The sequence below is a fragment of the Gobius niger genome, assembly GCF_951799975.1.
Source record: "Gobius niger genome assembly, chromosome: 7".
NCBI lineage: Eukaryota > Metazoa > Chordata > Actinopteri > Gobiiformes > Gobiidae > Gobius > Gobius niger.
In genome coordinates, this window is record NC_136858.1 from 16,873,855 (window position 1) to 16,901,046 (window position 27,192).

The 27,192-nt window shown below is 40.7% G+C and overlaps 3 protein-coding genes across 10 annotated transcripts in view; 2 read left to right on the forward strand and 1 right to left on the reverse strand.

The window, feature by feature from the left end:
* The window catches only part of edrf1 (erythroid differentiation regulatory factor 1), a 38,509-nt gene extending 11,406 nt beyond the window's left edge, over nt 1-27,103 (reverse strand). For 3 of the 5 annotated variants that reach the window (XM_079559546.1, XM_079559545.1, XM_079559544.1), the window contains exon 1: nt 1,394-1,796. In XM_079559546.1, coding sequence (XP_079415672.1) covers nt 1,394-1,504 — 111 coding nt within the window. In that variant the 5' untranslated portion in view covers nt 1,505-1,796. Of the gene's footprint in view, nt 1-1,393; nt 1,797-27,096 lie in introns of those variants that run through there. The other 2 variants (XM_079559547.1, XM_079559548.1) reach the window with 2 other exon arrangements.
* On the forward strand, nt 2,243-5,466 carry LOC306965139 (uncharacterized protein; the record flags this gene model as incomplete). The annotated part of the gene is made up of 7 exons (XM_079559382.1): nt 2,243-2,248; nt 2,513-2,612; nt 2,720-2,783; nt 2,858-2,933; nt 3,248-3,321; nt 3,396-3,647; nt 5,296-5,466. The coding sequence occupies 7 exons, from the start codon at nt 2,243-2,245 to the stop codon at nt 5,420-5,422; spliced, it is 699 nt and encodes a 232-aa protein (XP_079415508.1). The 3' UTR covers nt 5,423-5,466.
* The window catches only part of ctbp2a (C-terminal binding protein 2a), a 72,685-nt gene continuing 69,197 nt past the window's right edge, over nt 23,705-27,192 (forward strand). The window contains exon 1 of one of the 4 annotated variants that reach the window (XM_079559567.1): nt 23,705-24,041. The gene's annotated coding sequence lies outside the window, so the exon portion shown is untranslated. Of the gene's footprint in view, nt 24,066-27,192 lie in introns of all 4 variants that reach the window. The other 3 variants (XM_079559564.1, XM_079559563.1, XM_079559566.1) reach the window with 3 other exon arrangements.

The window sequence follows — 27,192 nt, forward strand, 5'->3', positions numbered from 1 at the left end:
TTGGTGCACATTCATTGCTTTTTTGTCACATTTTTGTTTTTGTTTTTGTCACTAGAAGTCAAGAAGCTTTTAGATTTGGGTAAAGCCAAACTGAAGAAAATGTGCTTGGTTCAGGCAGGGGTTAAGAGGTTAATTAATGGTTCATTCATAAAATCCCATCCCCAATAAGGTATTAATTATCAAAAATATTTTATTACCACATTGACAGAGGCGGGTAGTACTCAGTTACAGTAATTTTTTGAAAAACTTTTACTTCTTAGAGTAATATTATACGGTACTTTTTTACTAATGTTACTACCTGAGTAAAATTATAATGATGTATCTGTACTCTTACTTACTTTTCCATTGCGGGTAAATATGTAAGTGGCAAATGCTTCATTTTGATAAAAAATAGATCGTCTCGTGGACCTTCTTCTTTGAAATTATTTAGTTTTTCTGTATTTTCTACCGTTTTTCGTGAATTTTCTTTGGAAATATCATGGTTTCCATTTTATGTTTTGTTTCATACAATTTATTGCAGCATTAAGAAATAAATAAGACTTTAAATCAGACTTTTTCCGCTCAAACAGTTACTCAGTTATACACACAGTAGCAGTGTTAATTTTAACAACATATGTTAATTTAGTTTTAGTCTTAGTCTTTTGACGAAAATGTAATTCGATTTTAGTCTAGTTTTAGTAAAAAAAAATATCTTCAATTTTAGTCTAGTTTTAGTCGACTAAAATTGCAAGTAAATTTAGTCGACTAAATTTAAGACGAATTTTGTCGACTTTGCATTGATAATATTCATTATAATCATATTTAATCTTGTTCCTCTGCTTCATGGAGCTGCTCCACATGAACAAAGCTCAGAGCTGATCCTTTGGCAGTGAATTTACATGATATGAGGCTTTTTCAGACGGTCAGTAGAAGTTTGGATGATTTTAGTTTATTTAGTCTTATTTTAGTCAACTAAAATATCTGGACATTTTAGTCATAGTTTTAGTCTCATGAAAAACTTTTAATTTAGTTTTAGTCCAATTTTAGTCGTCAAAAATAACACTTTGACTAAAATTAAGACTAAATATTTAATCGACGAAATTAACACTGCACAGTAGTACACAAGTAACATTTTCTCCACTCTAACTTGAGTAACTGTTTGGGTCACTACTTTTTACTTGTACTTGAGTAAAATTATTTCAAAGTAACGTTACTCCTACTTGAGTAAATATTTTGGCTACTCTACCCACCTTTTCATATTGATGTTGGTGCAGTCGCTTTTGGTCCCAATCTGAGCACCCAAAATGTCTACTCTAGTCCCACATTTACTCTAAATGTCTACCTCTACTTGAATGCATTTAAGGGGAAAAGGGAATAAGAAAAGTTTAGACGCAAAGTTAGCCCAGGGGCTCACCTGTTTACTGCTCTCTCCTGTACATGTGAGTCCACTGCAGTCATCCTTTGAGCTGTCAAAGGGGGTGTCGGCCTCTCTGTCTCCGGCCGATGAGGAGCTCATTCTGGACATCCGCGACCACAAATGAGCTTTTAAATAAGCTATCTAATACTGAGCATTTTAGAGATGTCACGATTCACACATGACATATTTTACCTTTGTTGCTGTAGCTTGATGAGCTAGCTCCACAATCAACTGTGGTGAATATTAAGTTTACTAAACTACGTGTAAAATCTAATAACCTTCGTCTGTGGAAACGGTCGTAACTTGTCACTTGATCGCGAACACAAATCTTGTGAGGTCCGAGCTGCCTCAAGAACAACCGTTTGTTGTGGTGGCAGCTCACGTTCGCGAATCTGCTTGCGAGTACTTCCGGGTCATCATACAATATACACAATTTTCTATCTATGTATCGTTATTTTAAAACGTTGCGTTTGTGCATAGGGTGGACTCTAAAGTTATTGAATCACGTTACAAAGTGATTAGAAGTAATTTTACGAGGAGATTTTTGCAAGACTTTTGATGTGGCCCGGAAGTACTTTCATCACGTTGTTTTTTTCCAGAAGGTTTCTTGCGTTCTCGTATATTCCCCATATTCCCGTATATATAGAGGCGATTTGAGAGTCATTTTGGCAAACTTGTCGTTGTATTTAGTTACATTATGTTTTCTACAACACGAAACAAAAATCTGTATAACTGACCAATACGTTACGCAGCACAAACTTTAGCCCATTATGCATAAATGTAATTGTAATCACTATTTTTAGAGATGATGATTCAACCTGTGGAACGAGAGTCCATTGCTCGCGCATGCCTGTGCCATAGATCTGTGCAAACTACATTCCATCTTTTATTTTGGTACATACATCAGACGCCAGTAGGGGGCAGCATAAGTCTGCAGGGCTCATCTGTTTTGCCCATCCACATCCACAGCTGATTGGAGCCAGGCGGAGCTGTGAATTTTCTCGAGGACATATGAAAGTTTAACTAACGGTGCTTCGATCTCCCACGCCACGTTCAGAACATCAAAAATCAACTTAATTCTACACCTTTTGGTTGTCTTTAGTTCTACCTGTGTAGTTGATTTATGACAATGGTGGACTGGAAAAGTCACGTGCGCTCCCGACTTCAGCAGAGGACGAAAAGGAGAAAGTCCCCTTTTCTGGCGTCTTCACATGCTGTAAGATTCAGTGGTTTGTTCACATGCTGTAACATTCAATGGTTTGCAGCCTGCTTGGGTGATTTTGTGGTAGAGATCAGAATGATGTATTACATAATTTGTTTTAGTGTCTGATGTGCAGCAGAGGCTTGAATTTCGCACTCAAATATTGGAGGAGGTTCACTGTAAAAGGTCTGAGACGCTCAGATTAATCAATCTAATGCATATTCTTCTCTTACAGTTGTTTTTTTTGTTTTTTTTTAAAGCATTGGCGTTGAAGATGGAAGACAAACAAGACTCCTCCAGCTGCAACTTAGGGAGAGTGAGCACCTGGGAGAAAAGGTTAGGATTTGTTTTCTACAGGGGCCAATATTCGGATCGTGCTGGACTGGCAAATGTCTTTATATTGGCCCCTGCTGCTCTTCAATGAAAGTCTGATAAGCCCAGTGGCGTGTCAAGCCTTTCTTTTTCTGGGGTGGCCCGAGGGTGGCACTTGCATTTTTGTGGGGTGGCATCAGGACGGGGGGGGGGGGCGGGGGGCATTTAATATTACTGAGGTAATTTCGGCGTGCCTAGACATAGTATGTATGTAGTGAAGTAATAATCTTTTTTTTTTTTTTACAAAGCTGTACAATCATTGACCTGTACCTCTACAGCTCTCTCAGACTGTCTCGGATCTCACTGCTGTCCTGTATTTAAAAGAGGCCGAACTGCAATACTGGCAATCACGGTAATCTAATCCTTGCACACCAAAAGTACTTCTCACCGTCAACACCACTGACAAACCACCACTGACTATTCCAGCGTGTCCCACTACCACCAAGAAGCTCTCCGTCTGGCAAAAGGCAGTAACAGCCTGAAGTCCGCTCTGTCGGAGAACGAGTTCACAGTGGAGTGTCAGGCTAAAGAACTGGCGTCGCTGCAGAGAGAGCAGGAGAGGCTGAAGGAGGCGCTGGCTCAGGTCCAGAGAGAGAACGACCAGCTACTGCAGCACTGGATGGACAAGAGGAGAGAGGAGGCCTACAGAGTCAATGAATTCAACAACACTCAGGAGAAGTAAGAGCTCTAACATCTTTATCTTTTTTGGCCCGTAGACTTCATTGGAAAGGACGGGACAGAGTGAAAGGGGTGAAGGGAGGTGAGAAAGAGTGAGAGCCTCAGCAAATTGTTGGAGCCAGGACTCAAACTCTTGCTGCTGCTGAGAGATCTCCAATCTTAATATAATATAGATCAAGGTCCAAAATTATGTAAGGATTAAACAACGAGGAGCCGTGCGTTATACAGTTTTAATGCCTGACGCGGAGTCAAGAACGCCACGACGCGATGCATTAAAACCGTATAATGCACAGCTCCGAGTCGTTTAATCCGTTTATACCATGGTCCCACTCACTTCTTAAGCTGTTTTACCTGAAGCTAGTTCCTGCTCAATTAGTTGTCATTACTATGGAAACAACGGCAGCGGAGTGATCTAGAACGTGATTTAACTAACTGCGTTACACGAAAATAATGTGTGAGTTAGCATTACCATGGTGTACCTCTTTCTTTCTTTCTTTCTTTCTTTCTTTCTTTCTTTCTTTCTTTCTTTCCTTCTTTCCTTCTTTCTTTCTTTCTTTCTTTCTTTCTTTCTTTCTTTCTTTCTTTCTTTCTTTCTTTCTTTCTTTCTTTCTTTCTTTCTTTTTTTTCTTTTCTTTTCTTTTCTTTTCTTTTCTTTTCTTTTCTTTTCTTTTCTTTTCTTTTCTTTTCTTTTCTTTTCTTTCTTTCTTTCTATTTCATTCTTTTAATCTGTCTGTCACAATCTTATCAACTGTCTCTCTCTCTTTAATCGGTTTATTAGAGATAGCCTAGAGTGAATAAATACTATGAGAATGAATTGTCAATCAGTTCAATCAGTTGTTTGCCGCACATTAACCTCTTAACCCACACCTGAACCAAGCACATTTTCTCCAGTTTGGCTTTACCTAAATCTGAAAGCTTCTTGAGAAAAGCGTCAAAACGGGTCTGCAAAAGTGACAAGAAAACAATGACAAGGAAACAAAAGCAAGACAAAAAAAAGTGGGGGAAAAATGCGATGACAATGCAATAATCATCACTTTTGTAGGTATAGCTTTCCAATGATGAGGTGTAACTCTGGCCTATATTCTGTAAGCTCCAGTCAAGAAGGTTTTAGAATTGCTCGGTTAAAGTGATAGTCTGGAAGTTTAAATATTTTCCAAATTTTATAAAATGTGCAAAATCCACCACCTGGTCTTGCATCTTGTTAAGTTAGTAATAATATATACATATTATTTTTTGTAAAGTCCCTCCTTCCCGGATGTCAGCAGCTAATCAGAGTCTAGTATCCTCCCGCGATGACCAATGAGACAAGCTTTTCCTGTGAACCGGCCTGTCAGGTCCAATCAGGAGGAGGGGGAGGAGCTTGATCATTTGCTTTGGAATATTCTGCTTCTGTTTTCCTCATTTTTGCAAACTTAGAAGGGCTTTCTGGTTAAAGAGAGGAGGAATTTGATTGTTTACTTTCAAATTTCACTCACTCACCTCACTTTGCAAACTTACAGACTATCACTTTAGGGCTTGTGGTAAGAGGTTAAAACACTGAGACGAAAAAAACAAAACAATGTTGTTGTTGTTGTTTATTCTCGCTCTGCAACATACTGCTCACTGTGCATGATTTTCTGCGCCTAAAAGATTATTTTTTTTCCCTCAGGTTTCACCGGCTGGTCAGATACTTCAAGAAACACAAAGAAATAGGCATGCCATGTGTTCCCGAGGTGACGACCTGTTTAACTGGCGCTGCTGCACCAAAGCCCTCAGTAAAAAATCACTGCGGATGAAATAAAGAGAGTCAAAATTACTGCCTTACAATTTCCAATGCACCTGTTTAACTATGTGAGATTTCCTAGTTAAAGCTATTAATACTGAGCCAATTAGTTTTAATTTATTTTCACACTAAAAATGTCCTGTTAGACGTTTAGCTTTGACAAATTGCATTGGCTTAATCTAATACTTGGCTTTAATGAAAATGATTTTTTTTTTTTTTTTTTTTTACTATTTAATTGCTTGAATTTTTCCTGATGTGTTCGTGATCACTGGCACACGTTAATGAAAAAATACTCTGTTCTTAAGTTAAGAATCTTTTTTAATTGTTTTAATAAGCTTCAGCGAGAAATATTTAACACTGGATTTTTGCTTTGATTGAATGTATTATACGTTCTTACTAAACCTCTTGTTTTTGTTTTTCTTTCATTAAAAACCTGCGAAGTGAAAGTCCGTCCAGATTCGTCCTTGCATATCTCCACGGCAAAACCAAGGTCAAATTTCAGGTTGCTTGTTTACAGCCGGTTTCCATGGCCACCGCCAGTGTTGGCTTTAGTTTGTCGTGACTTTTAGATTGAGAGCCCACAAACTACAGAGGCACAATCAAAAACCTCAATCTTGTCAAAATGGTAAAAGGTAGAAGACAGTTCACGCCAGCCAACCGCGGCGGGAAATGGGTGAGCTTTATTTTGAACAAATTTAGTGTAGTTGTTGGCACTTACAAGAAAGATGCAGGTTTTTTTTTTATTTCTCCCCCTCTCTTGCAGTTCGCTCATCCCGACGCAGCAGGGAGCGAGGTGGGAAGCCGAGAGACTTGTACCAGCACTGGCATCATGCTGACTCAAGTGAAATCAACAGTGCCGCAGGCTTTGCAGATCGAGCGCTATCCTAAATGGAAATCTCAGCAGGTGTGTGTAGATAATGTAGGCTACGCCATTGTGTTTTGTGTTTCGCGGCTTCTCGGTGTTATCACATAAAACGCTGAGAGCCCATAAGGACCGCGTTGTTACTTTGAAAAATGGCACACTTTAAAACGGCCTCGCAATAATACCTGGTTTTCCTTCTGTCAGAGTCCTCACTGCATCCAAACAAGAGCTCATGTATTTGCTGGTAATATTTTTGATCGAACCTGTAGCCTTTATTTTACAACAAATGTTTTTATAACTGAAAAGTAATATCATTTCTGTACTACGATCTTTCCTACTGCCATATTTTGGACTCCCTAAGCATGGCCCTGCTGGCATCTATCCATACACAAGTTTTAAATTATTAATTGTCATGAATAATTAAAATAATATGCGACTCGGGCAATATTTTATACTAAGAGGTTAAATGGGTTGCCCTCTCACTGGACAATCAACAGTTTGTTTCCCTTTTCAGTCTTTTGTAACTGTTGGAAAAACACTATCGACTTTCCTGCCTCAGTCACAGTAACACATCTGCTTACATCATTTTGTAATTGAAAATGTCAAATTAACTTTTCTATTAGTGTGTAAAACAACATTGAGCCGCAAAGGGAGGTGAAGCAAGACGCTTACAGTATGTGCGCCTGCCCTGTATTCAGTGCAACAAACATTTGTGCTTTTTCACTGTGGACAGGACTCTGGAGCAACAGGAGAAACAGCACAAACTATTCTATTCTTTAGGAAATGTTTCCTCAAAATGGCATCTACATAAAAGAAAATTATATGACTGAAAAAATAAATAACACTGCACTGTAAATGCAACTGTTTCAACTGTTTTAACTTAAAGGTACTCTGCGTAACATTTTGGGCTATGTTGTTGCCATCAACACAAAACATGCTCTCAATGACTATATCTCCACACAGAAAATGCTATTTTTGCTATGGATAATGAAAGAATGGATCTGGATGAGGACCAAACATGTTAAACTCTCAATTCTGCTGACTTTAGTCGACATCTCCATGGAGACGAGCTGGAGACGTACCCTCTCCCTGTAAAGTTATAGTCATGTTTTAGCAGAGCTGAGCCGCTCACAGCAAAAGCACATGTTTGTTTGAGGTTTTTTTCAATGGTAAAAAAAAAATCAATCATAAAATAAATGCTTGTATTTCAATTTTGTTTATTGGGTGAAATCTTACGCGGTGTGGCTTTAAGGTGGACTTGATTGGGGACTGTCCAGGGGCATTGCAAAGAAAGAGAGAATGTCCTTTTGGGTTCATTTAAAAGTGGTTGATAGTGACAGGAACTGGCGACACAAAGAGTGGGCTCATGCTGACTTAACAATCAGATCAAGAACCTTTTAAAACGTTTAAACCATGGGGAAATAACATTGTAATTGTGGAATCAAGCATCAGTAAAATTAATTAATGAACTAGGCCTTATACCTGATTTAGTTTATGCCTGTAAAATCCTTTATGCTCCATTCTTTGTGGGGGGGGGAAACAGACTGATGTGTTTAATCTGCATCATATCATTTAGTTTGAGTTGTTCTAAAAAGGATTCTCTTCACAGAAATGCAGAGAATATCCATACTCAGAACATGACAACAAGTACGCCTTGCAAGACAGCATCCTCACCTATAACCAAGTAAGAAAAACGTTCCAAAATATGACGTTTTCTTAAAAGATTTCACAGAACTTTACAATGTTACTTTATGTAGCTTTTCTGCAGGCAGGTGTTCACAGAGAAACCGTAGACAGCCAGCACCGGTCCACTTTCTCCCTGTGCGATGAGGGTGTTGAAGTCAAACCCGGAGAAGACGCCAGTATCTTTAAGAGCGATTACATGGAGAAACAGGTCAGCGATCCCACCGGCAACAGGAGGTTCTCCCGCAACCCCCGACTCAAGTCAGGGCAGGCTGCACAGGCCCAGGGACAGGACTATTTCATGTGGTTTGGAAGAGCATGATCTCTCTGAAGATTATAGAAGTGATGACTGTTTAAACTGTTTTAATGATTCCAAATAGAGGTATAAGCAAAGCACTTTTGTTAAGATCCTTTTTCTCTATCCATCTCATTTATTTCTAGTTTGAGTGTTTTGTTGTGTGCATGACAAACCTTTGCATGTTAAAGGGTTTCAGAGATAAAATATTCACATGTTTTCAACAGTGATTCAGATCAGCAGAATATTATAGATTAAAAGAGACCTCAGAAAAAGCTTAGAGTGTGTGCCTACTATTAACAGACTGCAATTTACATAATTGTTTTTAAACATTAGTGCTGTCTCTTGTGAATAAACTTCCTACACATGGCAATCTATAGTATTTCACTAGAGTTGTATTGATATAATTGTCAGGGGGGGAATTAAACAATGCAAGAGCAGCTCCCAAGATTGATACAAAAACGTTTCTACTTCAGGTAGCTAGTGTCAGTCCTAGCACATGATGTAAAGCGCAAAACAAAACTGCATCACTTTCAAACCTTGGATGCAAACAGTAGTTATTTAGCCCAGCAGAGGGAAGGGTCAGTCAGTCAATCGGACCTGGAACAGATTGTGAATCCTCAGTCTTTGGTAGCAGGATCAAGAGGCTGTGAGATGGGCACATGGGAAAACCCCTCTTGAGATATTCCTATGTCCACTCTGCCACAGATGGGAAAAAAAGATTGACTGGTAACACCAGAGTAACCCCTCATTTGAAAGCTAAGAGCTACAAAACTCGTCTAGAAGGATCTTTTTTTCGTGTAGTTGCTGCGTTATCGTCATTTTTCTTGCGTCTCTGTCACATTTTTTGTCACATTTTTGTCATTCTTTCATCACATTTGGAACATTTTCTTCATTGTTTTTTGTCATGTTTTCCTCGATTTTTTTTTTCTTTCATTTTTTTTTCATTATTTTTTTTTTTCCATTTTTCCATCACTTTTTGGTCATTTTTTTTAAATCCTCGTTTTCGTCTTCTTTTTATCCCTAACACTTTTTTCAAGAAGCTTTCAGATTTGGTTTAAGTCAAACTGGAGAAAATGTGCTCGGTTCAGGTGGGGGTTAGGAGGTTAAAAGGATAAACCGAAAGTGATAAGAGGAGAAAAGCATCATCTGTTTTAATGGCAGTACATACGTATCACCAGCAGAGGCCGCCATTCGTGCGCAAGTGCCTCGTCGCCTGTAGAGTCATCGATTTGTGACACTGCCAAGTTGCTTGAGGAAACAGCAGAAACCTGTGCGTAATGTGTGCGCTCAGTGTTTGCAAATCCGCAGGGAAATCACTTGGAGAAAAAAAAAAAGGCTATTTTGGTTCGTTGCGCATCAACATTGAGACGTTAATTTAGAGCATATGAAACAAATTAAGCTTAATATTTTAGGGGTTTGTTTCCCCCACACCCCACCCCCCACACACCTTTGGGCTGAGAGCGATGGATCTGCGTGGGGCTTGTTCGAGGAAAGGAAAAAGCGTGGGAGCGAGTGACAGAGACGCACAGAATGGCTCTTAAGTGAAGAGTATCGCCGTCTCCTCTCTTTTATATCTGATGTATCTCTCCCGAGGACGCTCTGCCCAGCTGCCTTCTTACTTTAAGTACTCGCCAGAGACGTGGGCTTTTTTGCTCAAGCCTCTTTTAGCCGCTGTAATTAGTCGGAGCACTGACGTTTGAGGAGTTTTAGGCGACTTTAAAAGGTGGAAGATAACTTGCAGGGATTTTGTATATCCACCTGGACCCAATGCTTTGTCTCGGCTCAGATTTGGGGTCCCTGGATACAAAAGCAATTTGATAGGCCCACTCCTGCAGGGGATTGGAACATGGCAGAAGAATTAAAAAGTGCATAAAAGTACTACCTAACAAAAAGACAGGGTACCTTTAACTTTTCCCATAGGCCAACTTTACTTTCCTGAATAACAGGCCTATGCTTTATTGTACCATTTGCTATAGTATTTATAGTACTGTCACGATTATTACTATACTGACTTATCGTTCAATAAATGGCAGATAAACGATACATTTTAGGCCTCGATGTTTATCGTGTCTACATTTCTTTCTTTGTAAAACAAATTGACTTCTAAATGCAGCAAATTGAGTTAAATTATTTTGTGTGTTTATTGCAGTGTGTGTGGTATTTTAGGATATGAAGATGCACTTTTAGAACAAAGGTTTACTGTTATTTTTATGCCTGAAAGTTGACTGTATCTAGTATCGTTTAGAGCCAATATTATCGTTTATTTCGATACTTTTCTGCCTCAATATATCGAACTTCAAATATGTTATCGTGACGGGCCTAATTTGAGCTTTATCATTTGAGCAAGAATGTAGCGTTCTTTAGTGCTGTCAAATGACCCATTGAAACTTGGTATCTAAAGAAAAAAATGTTTGGCCCCATTACCAGATTTCAGTGCTTTTAGCAGTAGCCTAGTAGTACTTGTTTACCATTTGTTATACTGGTAAACAAGTACCTGCATACTAGTGATCTATCGTCTGATGGGACTTTGGAGAAGAGAATTGGAGGATTCTTGAGACGACTGTATAAAAATGTCGACACCTTCTGTATACTAGTACTTGATTACTACACCCAGCTGTACTAAACAAGACTGTATAGGCCAATGGTTGAAAATGAATTGCACATCCTACAAAAATAACACCTGGTGCTGCCACCACTACTACGACAACTACTACCACCACCAGCGCTTCCACCACTACCATCTACTACTACTAGCTGCTACAGTACTGCTGCTATGATCATTTATGCTTACAGTACGTTATATTACCAACTATTTTTATTACAATTACTACAGCCTGGCCACAAATCCTTAGATCCTTTCGTTTGCACACCACCAAATCACATTTTATACAAAAACTGCACTCCGGTGACATGTTTCCTCCCCAAAAGTAGAAGTTAAACATGCGTTATATTGAGTTACTTTCCGATGCACACAGAATCATGCAGTTGCCGTCCGTTCGCTTTGGTTGACTTAACCATACAGAAAGTTAATTATTGACCGACACCTGTGAGGAGACGGTGGGATGTGTCTGGTCTTGACTGTCTCTGCCTTCCCCGCCTCAGCGGCTCAGGTTGCAGACTGCACTTGGGTTTTGGACTTGCCACAACTTGACAAATAAAGGCGACACACCACCATTCAGCTTCGGAATTGGCCTCTACAGGTGCAAGAGATGGAGTGCAGTGGGTTCAGAAAGTCTTCAGGCTGTGTACCACCTCCCAATGCACGTATGGGCTAATCTCCAGACACCCTACATTACATAAAGCATGTGTTGTTGGTAGATGCTTTTATCCCAAGATACCAGATATTGTTTTGAGCACTTGATTCATTATGCTGACATGGCATAGCAAAACGAATTATTAGGAACGAATTGCTCCACCAAAAAAGACGAGACTAGAGAGAAGCCGCGAATTGTTATAATGCATGAATTCTTATGTTGGTCATATCCTTGTACGACAGCATACGCTTGTTCAGCAGCACACACACTGTGTAAGATATAGAAGAGATGAGCCGTGTTGTTAAATATAGCACCCATCATGTTGCACTGCATTGGAACAACTCCACCTGACACAGATATTCCAACCTGTATGGACCGAATCCTAATAAGGTTTCTAAAGTTTAAAAAACGTTATAGCTGTGGTATCTGAATTTTCCTGTCCAAAGTGAATTAGTGATTAGTTTTCCTTTCTCGCTCTCACAAGCCCTTCTGCACATCTCAATTGTTCAAGCATATTAATTATTTGCATGTTTCACGCCCGTGTACAGCTACTTCTATCTCGCATCGGTCAATAAAAATGTAGGTGAAGACAATGCAACAAGGTCTGTTCTTTTGCTGTGTTACAATGTACAGACCCAGTGCATGTGCCTTAATGAAAGAACAATAAGGAAATGTAAGTAACGTCTTCTCAGCTGAAAGATCACAGCACATGCCATATGATCTTACTAAACATCAATCTGAAAGTTGGGTTTGAAAAAGCAGTTAAAAAATAAGATGGAAGAACATATATACAAGAAGAAATAGCTTAAAGGTGAACTATGTAACTTTTTATGTGAAAAAAAAAAAGACTTGATATTTGAGTGTTTTTGACCTTTAGTGACTCAGTGGCGTTATGGGTGCAGCATGGCACCTTTGCTTTCCCTCACAGTAGCCTTTATGACGCTCTGGAATCAATTGTTTTGGGGTTTCGGGCCTGTTTCTGGTACGAACCCCTAAATACAAATGATCCTGGAGCGTCATAGAGGCCACTGTGAGGGAAAGCAAAGGTGCCATGCTGCACCCATAACGCCGCCGAGACTTTAAAAGGTCCAGTGCGCGCAAATATCAAGATTTGTTTTTTCCAACTTAAAAAGTTGCATAGTGCGTCTTTAAAGGGGCTAGATGCAAGTTCGCATGACGGCACTTCAGACCCGAATTGACACCTCTTTGAGTGACAGTGCAGGATTTTAGAGGCAGTTGTGGTGAACAGGTCTAGGCTCATTCTACACATTAGGACATGGCTGGAACATGTAGGGGGAGGAAAATACAGAATTTTAACATTTATAAACTCTGTTTAGTCCCTTTAAGTTTGTACTATTACTATTATAGATTTTCAATATGTAATTCCACTTATTATAAAACCTCCACCATTGACAAGAGAGTCTACCATGTGGGACGTTTTCAACACATTAGTCCCACACATGTGCGTTTTGCAGTGATCCATGCATGTGTTTCATCATGTTGACGCAGAGCAACAAATATATGTAAATACAGTGGCTTGATGGAATATCAGACCTTCTACCAAGGACAAAAGACACATCTCAGTAAACAAGCGCTGGACCTCCAAAGACCGTCCCTTCATGCATATCAAATCAGACACTTTGAATTGTGCGTCTTTGGTGTTGGGACTGAGGGCCCCAGTCTGGATCCACAGCATTTGATTTATTCACAGGTGCAACACGGCTCTTTGATGTGTGCAGTTGAGAGCTTTTGCACCTGTTAGAGAGGAAGAGGGAAAGGAAAAAAAAAAAAGCTTTGAAAACAAGAGGTGGATTTGCCGGATAGTTGAAATAAGAGCAACAAGAATAAGATTTGTGTTGCCATGGTACGACCGACATGTGGGTTCTTGTAAAAACAGAGCGATGCGATGTTTTGACGGGCACATCTTTGAAATGACTTTGTTTGCCTCCCACTGATCCTGAAGTGAGATGTGCATTTGGTATTAGATAGAGTATATGTAATTCTTTCATTGAAATAGAAGGATTCAGCAGAGATGCATGCTTAATTACTTTTACCCTTTGGCTAGCTTATTTTGTAAATATATGAGTAATGTTTGAAATAAATTCACTTTACCCTTGTTGGATATAAAAAAAATAAACTTGGACTTTGACTTGAGGAAAAATATGCAAAATAACTAAATTTATATTCTACTCATCAAGTTTTGAATACCTAGATGGATTATGGAGATGGATTTTATCTTGCCATATCACATGTTTGAATAATGATGCCTTATAAATTCAAAATGATACAAAATGGAAGAATACTTTTTTTCATTCATGATTCAGTGATTCTTTTATTCATGTTTCTTCAGGCATCAAGTAAACAATCCTTGATCCACACCTGTCAATCTATATAACATTGAGAATGAGCAGGTTTGTAGAGTTATTGGCTTTCACTTATTTATTTACTAGCTTAATTTGGGCTGCAAAGGTCACAAATGGATGAAATTAAATTGGGAACATACAACATTCCAGTTGGCAGAAGATGAATTATAAATGCTTACCCCCTCTTGCAATATCGAAACAATAGCTATTGACATTTCATTTATTGATACCTCTCATTCTCAGGTTTATTCACACAATACATTATATCATGATTTTTCATTTCAGTATTAGCATTTTGGGCATTTTGTGTAGTCTTCTATAGAAAATTAAACTTGGATCTGATTTTTTGATCTTATAAAATCCCTTAAACCCACACTGCTTAATACTCCAGGTTGTATGATGCTGCCTCAAAATCGAATATACTGTAAAACTAAAAACAAGGGCACCAGCAATACCAAACATACTCCTTATTCTAGGCACCAGTAATGCTACTTTTTGCAATGAGTGATCAAAATAAAGCCTTTGGAAGACGATCAAATGTTGGCTATTTAAACCTCCTGTTTGGTCACCTGGGATGTCCCACTCCCTGTGAAATGTATTTATCACATCTCACAGTACAGACACTTTTTTTTATTTCCTCACATTCATAATGAAATAATAGGTTGTTCATATATTTCTAATAATTGTGTGAAATGTTTTAACAAAGAGGAGGACTTTTTGTTACACGATTCTAACCACCTGCACCTCCGTCTAAATTGCACATGCCAAAACCCTTTCCCTTCCCTTACTGTCAGTTGGATCACCTCCTACTCCCCTGTTCTTGGTAGTTGCCAGGACAGTTGGTCGCTTCCCCCCTAAACTGCCCAGTGGCCCTTGTGTTTTTAACGGCAGCATGGGAGTCCTCCAGAGTGTGAGGGCAGCGATAAAGGTGGCAGGCTATCTCATTTCCACAGAGGACAAGATAACATCCGGAGAACATTTCCATCATTCGAGGAGTTTGTTCAGCCGAGATAAGAGCTGTGCCTGTTAAACCTCAGCTATGAAACCCACATGTCGATGTGTTTGCGTCATTACACCAGGGCCGTTTTAGCTGGATACAGAGACTGGGCAAATGCATTGGGGCTCACTGCTGCTATGAATTAATCAATCAAACTTTATTTACAAAGCACTTTTCATACCGAAAGGTATCACAAAGTGCTTTACAGATTACAACATTTAAGACAATATGCCTGGCACAACCTCTATATATATATTTTATATATTAGGATTAAATAAATAGATTAGTCAGTTAAAGGCTAAGCTAAAAAGGACGTTCTCTGCAGCCCTGAGCTCCTCCTCAGGTCGTTCCAGAGGCGAGGGCCGTAATATTGGAAAGACGCCTCACCATGAGTCTTTTTGTTGACTTTAGGAATAACTAGGAAACCCCGGCCGGAGGAGCGAAGGGGCCGTGAAGGTTCATAAGGTAAAAGCAGTTCTGAAAGATAAGAAGGACCAAGACCATTAAGACATTTAAAAAACATTAAAAGAATTTTAAAATCGATCCTGAAACACATGGGGAGCCAATGCAGCGATTCTAAAACCGGTGTAATGTGGTCCCGCCTCCTGGTCTTCGTCAGGACACGAGCTGCTGAATTTTGTAAAAGTTGTAAACTTGAGATATTCTTTTTGGGAAGACCAGAAAGCAGGGCATTACAGTAGTCGATACGACTGGTGATAAAAGCATGCATTAGCGTCTCCGTGTTGGCCGAAGAGAGAATGGGGCGGACTCTGGCTATGTTCTTTAGATGGTAAAAACCTATCTTTGTGATATTCTTAATGTGTGGAATAAACGCCAGCTCAGAGTCAAAGATCACACCCACGTTCTTCACCTGTGAGGAAGGATTAATAGACAGTGACTGTAGTTTGGGTAAAAGTCTCTCTCTCAGGGCCGATGATTAACATTTCAGTTTTGTCCTGGTTAAGCTAATCAGGATTTGATATCTAAAATGCAGTTAAAAAGTGCATTTATTGGCCTCGTGTCATCAGGAGACATGGAGATGTATAACTGTGTATCATCAGCATAACTGTGAAAATTGACACAGTTAATTTTCACAGTTAAGGCCCCAGTTAAAAACCGTGAAAAAAAACTGTGAAAATGTTTAACTCTCTTTTATAATTTGCTCCACACAGATGTTAACCAGATATTTCATTCTTTACTCTTATTTGTGTTTTCTCAGGTGCCCCTAAACGATATCTTAAAAGAGGTGTTTCGATACCATTTTCCCCCAATACAATCCCATATCTGTACTTGGGCTCAGTGCAGTCGCCGATACCAAGACCAATCCGATATCCGCGGGGAGTGAATAAAAACAATAGTGAAGCCTGTAAAAAGATGCTTTGCCTCATTATACAGTCTGATCTTTATTGAAATCATAAGAATGAGTAAACAGTGTCTGTTTAACTAATACCACCCAAACATTTACATTTTATATTTTTTATTGGCCATAACGTGTAAAGATTCACAGGACAGGGAGGAATAAGTGAGTACACCACCTGAATCTCACTGAACTGCAGCAGTTTTGTAAAGAGAAATGGTCTAAGAGTCATCCTGATCATTGTGAGCAAATGCAGAAAAGCAGTTATTGCTGCAAATGGAGGGTCAGCCAGCTATTTAATACAAGGGTTCACTTACGTATTGATTACTTACATACCTATTGATAAACTTGTGAATTAATTTTTCCACGTTGTCCAGGCCCTGAGGCAACAAAGCAGCCCCACACCATGATTCTCCCTGTTCCATACTTCACAGTGGGGTTTTGATGTTAGTGTGCTGTTCCATTTCCTTCACACGTGTGTGACGTTGTGTGTTCTTCCCAAACAAAAACAACACTTTAGCTTGCAAAAGAGCACTTGGATGATCCACAGCACTACTGGAAAAATATACTGTGGACTGATTAACCCAGCAGACACTGTTTACTCATTCTTGTGATTTTAATAAAGATCAGACCACATTTTATGACCAATTTAGGCAGAATTCCAAAATGGTGTACTCGTTTGTTCCTCCCACCGTATATGGCTCATACATGATAAACAATGTCTTTTGCTCAAAAGATTAAAGGAAGGCAACAAAAAATTAGGGTTTAGTGTAAACAGTTATCATGTGATTTGGTCCTCCCTCTGAAAGAAATGGGGACTTCGATAAAAGTGGTTAGCGCAGCCAGCAGGACCATTGGTTGCACTGTGCCGGTCCTGGAGGCCACATGCTGTATGTAGCAAGACTTTACAAATTGTTAATGACTCCTCGGGCCACCCTGCCGGGGCCATTTTTGAAATCCTTCCCTCAAGGAAAAGATACCGCTCGATCAAATGTTCTACTGTTCTCCATTCTAAGAGTTTCTTTTCACAAGCCGCGATGACTCTAAATAATGCAATTTAACTTTTGTACGGACTTTTTATTGTACAGTGTTTTACCCTTAAGTATTTTATGTGACATTTGTTTGTTTTTATGTCATGTAATGTCCTTTTTAAATGTTGACAGTGCACTTTGAGCTCCTTGCACTTTTCCTCCTATGTGGCTTTATGCTGCGAATGGCTAATAAACTGAACCAAACTGAAATGAACTGGAGACAGCCCTATTTAAGCTAATGAGCACGTTAGCCATGGCACAGTACACAACTGCGGCTTGCATCTGTACGGAGCCTTCTTTTACAAAAACACATTACGGTATGGGATAGTCGCTGATACAGATACCTGAAACATCGGCGGGCTCTGTATCGGACTGAGCCGAACTACATAGTAATTAACTGTAACTAGGGTTATAACACATAAAGTACTCATGGAAGCAGAATAGTCTATTCTGGATTTAATGGAAAGACTAATCATTACCACAGCCTAACGCAAACTCTGTAAACATGGTCAGCATTTACCAGCTAATCCTAACTTCATCGTGCATTTTCAATCTCACTACTATGCTACGACTGTGCTGTTAAGTGCGCTTTAAACTATAATCGGCTCTGCAATAAACATGCGGCTAGCTACACACTGGACTTCATCATTCTGTCTTGCTTTAATATCTGCCCGCTTCGATGTATGTGCAAGCTCAAATAAGGCCTTGTTAGCGATCAAGGCTGTGAGAAGAATAAAAGGCTAACCTACAGTTGCACCAAGTCACATTGCCTCATGTATTTTTCAGCCTCTCCGACACGCTTTGCATGCTAATTCGTATGTAGGTGGTGAGTATAATTACATTAGGCTCGTCGTAAACAAAGACCTACAAGCTGCAGTCTGTACAAGTATCACTCCCGAGAGAAGGCGAGGCAGCAAAATAGTTTATACAAGGATGGATGGGTTTATTATGCATAGTTAATGTGAGGAAAATCTGGCGCGATTTAGTGAAAAGCAGACGTGGAGGCATGAAGCAAATTGATATGGGAAATGCCAATTGTAAAGAGTGCGATTCATGCTGGATAGATTGTGGCACTTCAAGCATATCTTTTTATTTGCTTAGTGATATGGAGCCGGTGTTGGAAGCGCTATCCTTCAAAATATGTATTTGGGATCAAAAGGAGCCACAGTTTCCCGTCATATCTGTGGTATTACTGAGTATTTCATCAGTACTTAAGAAGCTCCACCTCCTCGTTCCACGCGCACTGATCCTTCATAACCTCAACATCAGAGTCTTTAATCTCATTAACTAAAAGGGTGTTTTGAAGTGAGAACACACACCTTGCACACTATATTTTCATCGCTTTATCCCGTCTTTCAATGTTTTTGGTGCTCAGTGATATAAAGGACCAAAATACCTTAGTAGAGAAGCCTGAAGTCCTGTTGTAAATGATGTGTTATAATGTACACATTGAGTAGCGTATGTTGTGTGTGCAGACTAGAATGTTTTTACAATAGTTATTGACTTATTGCACCTGTGTGATGTCAGTGCCTTGGTAGGGGGAGTATGTCAGACACATCTACAGCTACAACAAAGGAACGGAAGACATCTTTTACTCATTATACTTTGATCACATGCTGCAATAAAAGGAAATCCCAAATTTGCCAATAGTTTTCTGATTCCATACTTTTTTGAAGGGGACAAAAACAATTCCGGTAGGACTTGGTATTAGAAAGACTCTGCACTATACATTGATATTAGATTGTTTTTTCGTTCTTCAGTGACAGTAGTTCTTACTATCTAAAAAACGGTTGACTTGAAACTGAAATATAAACTCAATTGACTCATGACTTCAAATCAATTGTGGCCATACTGCCTTTGCTATGCCCAATCCCGTCAGACCTTGGAAGCTAAGCAGGGAAGGGCCTGGCAGGACTTGGATGGGAGACCGTTTGGTAACACCAGGAAGCCTAGTGAATGTAGTGAGTGCGTGAGTGAGTGGTGGTCGGAGGGGCCGATGGCGCAGACTGGTTGCGTCGCTCAGTCTACCCGAGGGCAGCTGTGGCTACAATAGTAGCTTACCACCACCGACTATGGAGTGAATGAATAGTGCAATGTAAAGTGTCTTTGAGTGTCCAGAAAAGCGCTATATAAAAACGATGCATTATTAAGATTATTATTATTATTATAACAACACTGTCCAAGAAGTCACTTCCTGTTTCGATTCAGCACGCCAAAATAAAAGCACACAGCTCCTCTCATTGATTAGTTGAGCAGGTACTTGCAACATTACAAGAATATAATTAAATACACACACTAAGTGTTTTGTCTGTTAATAGTTAGGCACAAATAAAGCTCAACAAATGAACTACTGAACTAATGAATAAGATGGTGCTTTTATTTTGGTGTGCTGGATCGAAACAGGAAGTCACTTCTAGGGCGGCGTTGTTATGATTTGAAATTATGCACAGAGTCAATTCCCTGTATCCAAGCACAGACATGTTATTTGTTCAATATCTGATGTTGGCTTGAGCTAATTACACTGTTGACATTGAATGATCTGCTTACATTTGCAATATTTTCAAAGCCTGGTTTGTCTATGTGTACATCTGCATTGGATTATTATGTAAATATGGACTTGTATGGCGACCCAGGGAAAAAATAGATTGTGATACAGTATTTGCTTAACCTAATGTTGTTTAGGAAGATCAAAACAGCCTGCTGCACCTAGCACGCTATCGCCACTCAACATTATGCTCTAATCTGTCCTTGTAGGAACCCACAAAAATTATCAAGGGGCTTCAACCCAAGTTTAATTAAGCAATTTCACACTTCAATCAAATAAACCTAAGAAGTGCATGCGCTTCATTTACATTCCGGACCGAGGCGGGTTAGGTATCAGAGTGTCTTCCACAGGCTGCGGCTGATGCTGCTACCCATGTGTCAGAGGCCTTAATGTGCTCCAACATAATTACAGTCGACGTGAGTGCGGCAAGAGAGCTTTTGTTTGCTATCTGAATCGCATTGTGCCATCTCTAAAGCAATGTTAAAACACATTCTTCCGCCGCATGTGCACTTAGTGGAGGAGGCGCGTGGAGCACAATGGCATACTTTAGCAATCTGACATTATAATAAAATGTAAATTACACCCCCATAAGCCGCTCATTACAATATCCCTTATGTATGTCACATTCTGTTAGGTTCCCCGGGCTTGTACGCGATCTTCACTTTTGTGCGCCTGCTAATCATCAAGCGCTATGCTAATACCAAATTAGCTCAACATTTTTGTCATTAGTCAAATAACTGTCTGGTGAATTGTGATTTATGTAGCGGTAATGCTCATGACTGGCAGAGAGCTCGGAGGCCGAACAATGTAGTTTATTTTGACTGCGCAAGACGGAGTGAAAATGCTCAAGCTATGAGTTGATTTAAGAGCAACACATTGATTCAAGGTTGCGGCGCTGGAATATTCAATTCAAATGAGCCGCGGAGTGCAGCAGCATAAGAATAAACCGTCTTTTAAGATTAACATAACCCTTGGAGGTGTTATTGTATCGGTGTAAGCGAGGCAGGTGCGCTAAAAAAACTCCTTCATGAGTTACCGCATTAAGTCCCTCAAATTTAGTAGCACAATCATGAGCCGCACCGTTCACTCTCCGCGGAGTAAGAAGAATCGCTTTGCATTTTAAAAAGGTCAAATACTCAGATCTCTGCCAGGAGGAATTGAGGGAAGAAATAATGTCTGTCTGCAGAAATATGCAGTCACACGCTACTGATCCTCTCAAATACCCAGTGTACAGTGGAGAGATTAGAGGGGTGTGCGGTTTGACTGTCAGCTCTTAACAAGTCATGTGCAAACAAAACCCAATCAGTGTGTAACATTCGAGTACAGTCTAATCTCTGGCGTTCCTTTAATCCCATGCAGAACAAACACTGTAATTAATTAGCATTTTTGGTCGAATTTTTGGGATTTAGATATTTCCAGCGCTAGCTAGTAATGAGTTAGAGGTACATTTACTTAACCTTTTGAGAAGATTGGACTTCTAAGAGTGGTTTTTGCTTGACCCGCTTTGATGATATTTGATGTACTTATAGGGTATACCTATTATTTGTTTTTGCCACTCAGTCCGTAACAGTCGTTTTGAATGAAAACAATGTAAGTGCATACTGTACTCTCTACAACATTACTCTTACTTGACTTTGTTGTCTAATTAGTCTTAAGTTGGCTGCAAAAAAGTAGGAAACGAGACAATTCTAAATTAATTTAATTTAAAAAAAAAAAAGCATTAAGTTTTTAATTGAGACAACACTTCATTATATACTGCCCTACCAGCCCCAGGTTCTGAAAGAGTAGCGTTCAATTTGCTTCCTCAATATGCCATGACACTTTTATATGAAGTTTAAAGAGGGGCTATTATGCATTTGACAGCTATTCGGTTTAATGTCAGAAACATTTGTTAGAAAATGTAATATTGACCTGAAACACATTTCCATATAAGTCCCCCCCCCCCCCCACTCCCACTGCTCTTGCTCCCCATTGCTGTGCAGCTGTTTCAATAAAGGAATTTTAAAAATACACTGTTTGGAGCGTGTGGCCATAGTAAGTTATGTGTGATGAGAGGATTAAGCTGAGTAAGACATCGAGAGGTGAGGAAAGCGTTTCCTGGATACATAGGACGACCTCAGGAGGAGAAGCTTTTTGGGAAAATGTGTTTTTTGGGAGCTGCCACTACAATGTTTAGAACAGCCACTGGAGAAGACAACATTGATAGCTTAAGGTAATTTGTAGTGACAGAGAGGATATTGAGCTTTTATGCCAGTTTTTGTTTCGGCCCAATAATTATAGAGATATTAACGTCAACAAATCTGCAACGTGGCTGGTAAAAGCCTAGTCTTCAGCCTCAATATCAGGACGTCACATAAACACAACCTATACCAAAGATGAGTCAAATCTTACATGCAAACGTCAAGTAGTAGTATTTTGCATTAACAATACCACAATACAGCTTTGTCTCAGGTTACAACCCTGCATTTTTACACCACACAATCAATTCCCTGTACCAAGACTTTTACAACTCAATCTGTGGCGCATGCATCCAATTATAATAACAGCATAAAAAGCCATTGTAGATAAATCTCCCACGTGACACAATTGAATTTAGAGTGGCAACAAATATGCATTACATACTTCATCATATGTCAAAGTGGAGCACGCTACATCGCGAAATCAGCCATTTTTCTTCTTGGCACACTGATCTGATTTGTTAATGCTATTTTATTGATTTTGAGAAGGAATAATCTTACGCTTGACTTGGGCTCCATATTGTGAAACGCTGTGCCTCGCTTAGTTTATCAATCTCAAACACATTGGGTTGGTGTCCCCTGTCTTTTTTTCCCCTTTCTTTTTTCATAACAGTTTTGGGTGCATTCCCGGTACTTACATTATGCCGGAGACAAAGTGACCACGGGGAAAGATCCTCTGGACAGCGTGAGACCACACACTGACTCAATTCATGGCACCGCATAAAAGATGCAAAACAAAAGGTGTATAAGCACGCTGGGAATTGCCTATTTATTCTGAAAAGATGAAAACATTGAGACTTACTGGTGTTTGGGAGTGAAAATACACACGCATCAAAATGGCCATGGTAATTTAAGAGATGCTGCTTACCATCTGCAGCGTTTAATGCACTTCCAGTAAATGGAGTTTGAGCACATTCGTCTGCTGACACTGGAATGTAAAAATGGAAGAATATAGATTGCATGTTTAGCTCGTGACATCAAGGCACAGCTGCACCGGGTGTTTTCTGTTTCTGAATGGGCTGAAAGGGGGGGAGAATGCGGAGAGCAAACAGCAGCAAGGGCTTAAATATTTGTGACTGTATGTTGACACCATTAATGAACATCTAATTACCTCTCCGTGGGCTGCACACTCATGAATACTGGTCACACTCGGCTCATTTATTATGCCGTTTTATTCTGTGTAGTTTGGGTAGGCTGTTTGCATGTGGTGTGATCTAAGCGCACATAGAAAAACAAATCTTACTTAATCATCGAAATTGTTATGTTTTACACTGGACAGTATTCTCAGATTTCCAAGAGACAAGTATTGAGTTAAATGCAAATCTTTTATCTGTTTGTAAAATATTGTGTCTCCCCTGAGTGCTCGTTCCCAGTAGTGTAGTAGTTAGATAAGCCGAAGTCCCCTCGGAGTTCCCCGTGGTCTTCAGTCGGTCACAAAAACCTCAAATGTGTAAAAATGTCTGTCAAGAACAGTCAAAGAGTTAAATAAGAGGAAAAGAAAGACGCATGAAGCCTTGAAGCGGCCATAGCCCTTTCCAATCAAAGCGTGTTTCTCGAAAATTCCCACTGTCCCATGTCTCTCATCTGAGAAGTGTCTGTTTGAAGTGCCCCCTGCTCTGGTGTGTGAGCGCGCGAGCCGCGTGCGCGAGACAAGTGGGCAAAGGCTCCGCCTCGTTCAAAAAAGCGAGCGAGGAAAAAAAAGGGAAAAGCAAACTGATACACACCTCTCAATTCTGGCAGGAGGAAAAGAATAGGAGTGTTTATGAAGCGTCCAAGTAAACAGCGGGATAACCAGGCAGAGCAGCGGCGACTTCCCCGCGTTAAACACCGACTACCGTGTCCTCAGCGCCGGAGCTGGTCCCGCTGCCTTCAGGATTAAGTTCATCTAAAGGTGGATCATTATCTAAATCCGAGATAACAAGCGAATTTGAAATGCGTAGCCTGCCATGCTATATCTGGAGCCCCCAAAGCCGACGCTTGAACTCCCAGTGAACAGCCCGTCGAGGTAGGACTCCACATTATCCTCAAGGTGCTCTCAGAATATATTTCGCTAATAGTTTTTGAAGGCAATGCTCGCATCGCTGTCCATGTGTCCCTGCGCCATCAGCGGGGAGAGGGACACGGGGAGGGGCGGGAGCGGCGCGTTAGCATGTCCTCCTCGCGCCGCTCCAGGGATGTGGGAATAGCCGCTATTAACTTCCTAACGAGCCGTGCACTCACTGGAACGGCCATGTTTAAGCACACTGCAAGTTTGACCTATTGTTCAACGCGTGTGGAAAAGTTACTAGACTATTTTAATGGCGACATAAAAGTTTGAGGTATAGAGTGAGGCGTGTGTGGGTTAGTAGCACACACCCAGTTCTCCTCTGGTGATCATGGCCATTATCTAGACAAGTCACATTTCTTTATTGACCCGCGCGGGTTTAAGGTAAGGAATGCTGTTTGCTTAACTTTTTAACCGTATTAGTCATTTCAGGTCTGCCACATGCAAGATCATGGCTGTAATAATATAACAAGATCTACTGACAGCCAGTGTACTTCCATATGGCGCCTGTGTGAAGCACTACGAGGCCAGTGTTTTTGATTGACTGATTGAATTGCAAAACAGGCTTTTTTTTCTCCTTCTTTTTTCTTCTGTTTTACCTCCACAGAAATCCTGCATATCAAAAGAACAGGTGCATTATGTCACACTCCATATACTGATCACAAACCGAAGTTCTTCATTTTCTTGCAACTAACATCAAGTGTGTGTTCCTTGAGTTTTTTTTTTTTTTTTTTTTTTTTTGCCAGGTTGAGTGTTGGCAGTGCTTAAAAAAAAAACAAAAAAAAAACTTGGGAGTCTTTTGGAAGCTTCGGCGGAGCTGGACCTCAAAGGAGACAGTGGAGGTGGTGATGGAGGAGGTGGAGGGGTAGGGGGCTGCTCTATTGTCTGGCCAGTGAAGGGGTGGGGATTGGAGGCTGTATGCAGATGTGCCGCTTGGCAAACGGACATCTGCTCTCTCTCTCTCTCTCTCTCTCTCGTCTTCCCCCTGTGGGCATGGTCGCTACAGGCAGGGTAACTTAGCGAGGAGTCTGGCCGCACAGGGGGAAGAAGAAGAAGAAGAAGAAGGAGAAGGGGGGAAAAAAAGGGCCCATTGTGGTGGATCAGAGGCGGGCTGTAGTTTGGGTAAATGTTTGCTTTTCAACCTCGGAATCAGTCATTAGGTTATAGCCACGCTGCAACACCTTTCTGTTTTCGTAATTTAGACTTTATTGATCTACGACGGGGAATTACTCGCCCGCGTTGGCTCGGATTCACAATGAAAACAGAAGTAAAAGGGAAACGAAGCGTGCGATGTGATTCAATTATTTACAAGAAAAAGTTGCGAACATTCAGGCTTTGCGAATTGGAAGCAACACAAGTCCAACTACAAACTGGTGGGGGGGGGGGGGGGGTGAAATGATGGAAATATATACAGTTCTCCAACACAGTAAGAGGAGCTGTTGTCATTTTGAAGTTGAAGTTTCCCCCAAAATGCATCCTACTTGATTTTTAATTCATATTTCTCAACTATTCAGCGCTCTGTACTCTTATACACACTCTCCTCTCTCTCTCTCTCCATCCCTTTCCCCCCCTCATCCTTCGCCTCCACTCCCCAGGGGGCTCAAACTTCCTCTCCTGTCTCTTTGGCCTGTGCCCGTGTTCAGATATGAAAGCGTGGCCTCCCCAGCGCGGTTAAAAGGGGGGGGGGGATAGAAGAAAAAGAAAAAAAGCATCACGTAGCATCGCAATGTACATGACAGCTCCTATCAGGTTGTTTTGGATTCATCGCTGAGGTGGAAAAAGCCAAGAAATGCCCCCCCCCAAAAAAAAATCTACATTAATGCTACCTAGCTTGTTTGATAGGAGCTATCGTCGCCGGCGCCTGTGCCTTATGAGTATGTGTGCGAGTGTCATTTGCCTCAGCGTGTATTCCCCGGTGGCTGCTGGAGTCAGTGTGCTGTGATTATGAACATGATTTGTGCTTGTACGGAGCGGTGTTGTACACGGCGGATCGGCAGCGCTACATGCTTGCGTAGCCACTCATTTCTCTTGTTTTTGTGCTGTGTTTTTCAGAACAGAGAGACACAGAGAGAGAGAGAGAGAGAGGGAGAGAGAGAGAGAGAGAGAGGGAGGAGGAGGAGGGGGGGGGCAGGAGCAGCGGTGCAGGGAGAGATGATAGCTTTTGAAAGCGCAGGTGCTGTCTCTCACTCCGCTCAACGCCGTCTTGTTATTGGACAGGGAGCCCATGCTGTTTATTGCATTGCTGTCATGTCCTACTTTTCTTTTTCTTCCTCTCGCACTTATCAAACCGTGGATCTTGGCAGGATTGGACTGGCGGACAAGGGGAGAATAGGAAAGCGCGAATTAGGGCTGCCCTATGTCTGGGAAGAAGAAAAAAATAAATCTTAATTGAGATGGAGACGGATGAACTCCTAAACTAACATGGCTGCAATGCGAGAATCACATGCATTTCAGGGCTTGTTTAAACTGCTGGAAGGTCAGGACCCAAAAGTAGGTCACGGGACCATTTTCAGTGGGTCAGGGGGCTTGCTAGGAATGCGTGATGATAACTGTTGTGGTAGTTTTTGATAGTTAGCCTTATGATCAACAGGAAATAACAGAATTTTGGAAATTGTATCGTGATTCATTCAAAACATTCGCAAAACTGCAGTGCTTGTAATCTGGAAATGAATGTTTTAACTTGGTTCGTACTATTGATTTAAACTACTGGATTAGCAGGTAAGAACCCATAGAGATTAGGACATTGCACGACCGAAATAATTGCAGTATTTGCCGATTTGAGCCGTTCAAATTGCAGTTCCGTCTGATTGTGAACAAGTGCTCAAACCCGACAGCGACTCGACCGGGGCTGTTTTCAAGCGAAGGCATTTACAACGGGTTAATCATATCCTCGTAGCCTAATACTCCCATTTAACGCCGCGATTTGGACGCGGCTGAAATGGCCCTCGTGAACTCTGCCGAGAATTCCCATAATGGCCGGGGCTCTAACGGCTCCCTAAAAGTTCCCGTAGGAGTTGGTTTGAGAGGATTTCGCAGTCATGTGAGAGCGCTATGCATTGTGCTGAAGGAGGTAATGGGTGTGAAATTACACTGTGCCATCTGCAAGGGGCGA